The sequence below is a fragment of the Salvelinus fontinalis genome, chromosome 6 (assembly GCF_029448725.1).
Source record: "Salvelinus fontinalis isolate EN_2023a chromosome 6, ASM2944872v1, whole genome shotgun sequence".
In the NCBI taxonomy this organism is placed as follows: Eukaryota; Metazoa; Chordata; class Actinopteri; order Salmoniformes; family Salmonidae; genus Salvelinus; species Salvelinus fontinalis.
Window position 1 is genome coordinate 49,247,277 of NC_074670.1, and position 5,046 is coordinate 49,252,322.

The following is a 5,046-nucleotide window of genomic DNA, read 5'->3' on the forward strand; positions in this document are numbered from 1 at the left end:
AGTGCCCCATGATATGGGTAGGCATAAGCTATGGACAGCACAATTGAATTTTCTCGATGGCAATTTGAATGCAGATACTGAGGCCTATTGTTGTGCCATTCATCTCCCACCGTATGTTTCAGCGCGATAATGCACGGCTCCATGTCACAAAGATCTGTACACCATTCCTGGATGCTACAAATGTCCCAGTTCTTCCACAGCCTGCATACTTCTAGACATATCACCCATTGAGCATGTTCAGGGTGCTCTGGATAGACTTGTACAGCCACATATTCCAGTTCCCACCAATATCCAACAACTTCGCAAAGCCATTGAAGTGGAGTGGGACAACATTCCACAAGCAACAGCCTGATCAACTTTTCTGTGACTGTCACGTTGCATGCAGCAAATGGTGGTCACACCAGATACTGGCCAACACCCCCCTTTTCTAGTATCTGTGACCAACAGATGCATATCTGTATTTCCAGCCATGTGAAATCCTTAGATTAGGGTCTAATGAATTTATTTCAAGTGACTGACTTCTTTATATGAACTGTACCTCAAAATAGTTGCATGTATATTTGTTCAGTATAGCTGAACTGCATAGCAAACAATTTACCGTTACCTCCCTCACAAAATTGTAATGTTAAAGTCTACATTTCTAAGAAATTACCATTAGCTTCACTTACTATACATTACCCATGATCGTATTAAATGACACAAGTGTTTAACCATTTTTCTTTTTATTGCAAGTAAACAACAAAACATTTACATTTTAAAGTACAGCTGAAGGTTGTCAGATACAGGAAACATGAAGTGAAAAACAAACCAGTCAGCTGTTTCACAAGAAAAGAGAACTGACAATTTAAGCCAACTCCTCTTCACCCTCCTCTTCAAACTCGCCCTCCTCCTCTGCAGTGGCGTCTTGGTACTGCTGGTACTCAGACACCAGGTCGTTCATGTTGCTCTCTGCCTCAGTGAACTCCATCTCATCCATGCCTTCTCCTGTGTACCAATGGAGGAAAGCCTTTCGGCGGAACATAGCTGTGAACTGCTCAGAGATGCGCTTGAACAGCTCCTGGATGGCAGTACTGTTTCCAATGAAGGTGGCAGCCATTTTGAGGCCACGGGGAGGAATGTCACAGACTGCAGTCTTGACGTTGTTGGGGATCCATTCAACGAAATAGCTGCTGTTCTTGTTCTGTACGTTCAGCATTTGCTCGTCCACCTCTTTCATGGACATGCGCCCGCGGAAGACTGCAGCCACGGTGAGGTAACGGCCGTGACGAGGGTCGCAGGCGGCCATCATGTTCTTCGAGTCAAACATCTGCTGAGTGAGCTCTGGAACCGTCAGGGCTCTGTACTGCTGGCTGCCCCTGCTGGTGAGGGGGGCAAAGCCAGGCATGAAGAAGTGGAGACGGGGGAAGGGCACCATGTTGACTGCCAGTTTGCGCAGGTCAGCGTTGAGCTGGCCGGGGAAGCGGAGACAGGTGGTGACCCCACTCATGGTTGCAGACACCAGGTGGTTGAGGTCTCCGTAGGTGGGCGTGGTGAGTTTTAGGGTACGGAAGCAGATGTCGTAGAGCGCCTCGTTGTCGATACAGTAGGTCTCGTCTGTGTTCTCTACCAGCTGGTGGACTGAGAGGGTGGCATTGTAGGGCTCGACCACAGTGTCTGACACTTTTGGGGAGGGCACCACGCTGAAAGTGTTCATGATGCGGTCGGGGTACTCTTCACGGATCTTGCTGATGAGCAGGGTGCCCATGCCAGAGCCGGTTCCACCTCCCAGGGAGTGGGTGAGCTGGAATCCCTGCAGGCAGTCACAGCTCTCAGCCTCTTTCCTCACCACATCCAAGACAGAGTCAACCAGCTCTGCACCCTCGGTGTAGTGGCCCTTGGCCCAGTTGTTACCTGCTCCACTTTGACCTGTAATGGACAGAAGTATAATGTTAAAGTAGAGATAACATGAGATGAAACTGAGCCCTAGTGATGATTACACAAACACTAAAGCAGGAGATGACAAAGCTAATTAAGTGACATTGCAACCCTTTATTTTGAGTAACCAATGGCAACGGTTTGCCTGTAGTCAAGTAATGAAGGTTTATTGTAGTAACATGCAACTAATACTGGCCCATAGACCACTTCCAAGTTTCTTACCGAAGACAAAGTTGTCAGGCCTGAAGATTTGACCGAATGGTCCGGACCTCACAGAGTCCATGGTCCCAGGCTCCAAGTCCACAAGTACTGCGCGTGGCACATACTTTCCACCTGAAAAGTCAAAAATAGCACTTAAAAAAGAAATTCAAAACAATCGTACCTGGCTAATGGTAACTAGGAGATCCATTTTTGGTTTTGTTGCATTTAGCCTGAATTGGACAATTGCCAGATTTACCAGACCATTATGGCTCAAGAAATCACCACTTAACTCACCTGAAGCTTCATTGTAATACACATTAATTCTTTCCAGCTGAAGATCACTGTCCCCGTTGTAACTTCCAGTGGGGTCAATGCCATGCTCATCACTAATCACCTCCCAGAACTAGCATAGGGAGACGTCAATTAATGCCAATCCAGAGTCAATTCACTGTTAATTTTTGCAGTTGAATTAAATACAAAATGGCAGCAAACAATCCATTTTGAACTTGTTAATAAAAAATAAAGTTCTGCTTTCTGGCTTCCATGCGTCAAGTGTCAAAAACAAAATGGAGTTTCAAAAGTTGGCACCCATTTTATATATATTTTTTCCTGCGTTGTCCTTCGCTAAATGTACAAATAAAACATGACAATAATGCTCAATATATTATTACATCGATAAGTAAATATAAACCAAACTAAAAACAGCAAGGCTATAACGTAATCACAAAGAGCGCGCCCTGGCCGACTTGGCGCACTCCATGACCTGAACCAGACATAACTGCTAGTTCGTCCAACGCGGGGCAGTCAACAGCCTTGAATTACATTACCTCGATCATTTGAATGGTTCCTCGAATAAAACAAGTACATACAACTTAAAATCATTGAACTTGTTGGAACAGGAAGGCAACCAATGTATAATCGAGAGGATGATACTTTCCGCCAAACAATTATTGATAATCTGAGAACAAAGGGGTTACATGTTTTCGCGCACACTTTGACAGAGCATTATCTCGAGGCCACTTGGCCGTAGTTTTTTTTTAAACCAATAATAATTGACATAATACAAAAAATAGATGGCTAAAAAAAGCCTAGACGTGTACAAACCTTTGCGCCAATTTGATTACCGCACTGCCCTGCTTGCAAATGAACAATCTCTCTCATTTTGTTAGTGGAGTAAAATTAATCTAACTTCCTTCTTCGAATGGCTACAATCTTCAAACTTTTGCGCTCATATGTGTATTTATATATACCTCAGTGGTGCGTACAGGGTATTTTTGTTAGGTCATTCTCTAAAACCGCTTCAATTTACAGCAATTATATTGGTCCGTTTGGTCGCAGTGCCCGCGTTGTAAGCGACGTGATTGGTGGATTTCTGATTGGAAGTGCGACATCACGTGTTTTAATAGGCTGAATATTATAGGAGCATAGGAAATTAAGCGAGAATAAAACACTGGCTACATTAGCCTATGCCTACATTCAGATTGTGCATCGTACTAACATTATCATATTATCAAAAGTCTAGCATGTATGCCGTGACAGAATGAATTTGTTCAAGTTTGCAGCATTCAATGCCTTCAATCATAACGTTTGCATCATGAAACAGCGCTCAATCACTTACACTAATTAGGGAGAAATTATGAATAATCATATTTATATTATTTTTTACCTTTGATTTGGTCTATTTTCTTGGAGGGAACAAACCAGCGACAGACTATATATTTGAAATGTTGAGGCTTTTGCTTAAGTGATTAAATGCCATCTTCAAGACAATCATCCACTATCTGAATTATACGAGTTACAGGCAAAATATATAATCGTTTACCTTTAAGGTTCCACATATTTAAAAAAAAATCTGCAACATTCAACTAACCATTGTCAGTATGAAATCTCAGATTACAGATAGGCCTACTTGAATAACATTTTTTGTATCACCCATTCTTCCCTTCACTCTCCCGACTATGAGATACATACACATTGGTGGTAAAAAAAAATCTAGTTACATAGAGATATTATTTTTGAAGAAATATTGTTTTGACAATATTGCAAGCTTATTTTTGCACTAGTTGGCTATACCTGCACCAAAACAACAGTATTTTTCCTTCATAGCTAGATCCCCATCTTCTTAAATAGGCGCCCATTTGTTTTCAGCACTTTTATTTCATGACTGATCAAAACTTGTTTTCTCATGGCTCTCTTGTCTCTGTAGCAGACATATGGTGAGCAATAAGTTTGGAACATCAAATTGCAATCAAATCACAGTATTGAATCGCAACACATATCTTATCGGCACCCAAGTTTTGTGATAATATATTGAGGTCACTGGTAATTTCCACCCCGTGTACACGATACTGCCACAGTGCCCATAGTGGGGCAGATAACTATAGGTGATGTACTGGGTTAGTGGCCTACTTCTCAAACAAGTATATGAAATAGGGAGAACAGCTTAAGGGGGGGGCTCGGCCATATGATCCTGCGGAGCAGAGGGGAGTGATATACCCGCTGCGCCACAAGAGCCTGGGCCTCAGGCAGAGACAGAAGAACACTCATATGCCACGCCTACACAACCATAACACCTCATTCACAATGGTGTGCTATTCTTATTTCGTCTGACTATTAAACATTTGTTTAATGTTAAGTTTCTTTAGCTAATCACAGGGATGATCAGCCTGTTTTATCTACTGCCAACAATTGGATTCACTTTGAATGACCTCCCTCAAAAGCTATATGCTCTAATTTACGGTTTTATAGTTGGGTTTTTGACTTGATAATTACAAACGTTTATACACAAATGTATTTACTCTGAAAAAAAGTTCAAAAGTATGACATACACTGATTTTATGACCCAATGGTGCTTTGCATTCATTGATTCCAGCCAGGGTAAATCAAAGATAAATACTGGAATTGTGATGCTATTCAAGACAATCTCTTGCA

At 42.2% G+C, this 5,046-nt stretch overlaps 1 protein-coding gene across 1 annotated transcript; it reads right to left on the reverse strand.

The window, feature by feature from the left end:
• Nucleotides 1-705: 705 nt before the first annotated feature.
• LOC129857998 (tubulin beta-4B chain-like) lies at nt 706-3,438 on the reverse strand. Its single transcript, XM_055926829.1, has 4 exons — nt 3,220-3,438; nt 2,410-2,518; nt 2,137-2,247; nt 706-1,905 (listed from the first exon to the last, which is right to left on the reverse strand). Exons 1-4 carry the CDS (start codon nt 3,274-3,276, stop codon nt 845-847), a joined length of 1,338 nt encoding a protein of 445 aa, XP_055782804.1. The 5' UTR covers nt 3,277-3,438; the 3' UTR covers nt 706-844.
• Nucleotides 3,439-5,046: the final 1,608 nt, after the last annotated feature.

Excerpts from the sequence above, each read along its gene's own strand:
- LOC129857998 (XM_055926829.1), bottom strand. The coding sequence starts at position 3,276 with ATGAGAGAGATTGTTCATTTGCAAGCAGGGCAGTGCGGTAATCAAATT. Across the intron at positions 2,519-3,219 it reads GTAATCAAATTGGCGCAAAG|TTCTGGGAGGTGATTAGTGA; the intron begins GTTTGTACACGT and ends TCCCTATGCTAG. Across the intron at positions 2,248-2,409 it reads GTATTACAATGAAGCTTCAG|GTGGAAAGTATGTGCCACGC; the intron begins GTGAGTTAAGTG and ends TTGACTTTTCAG.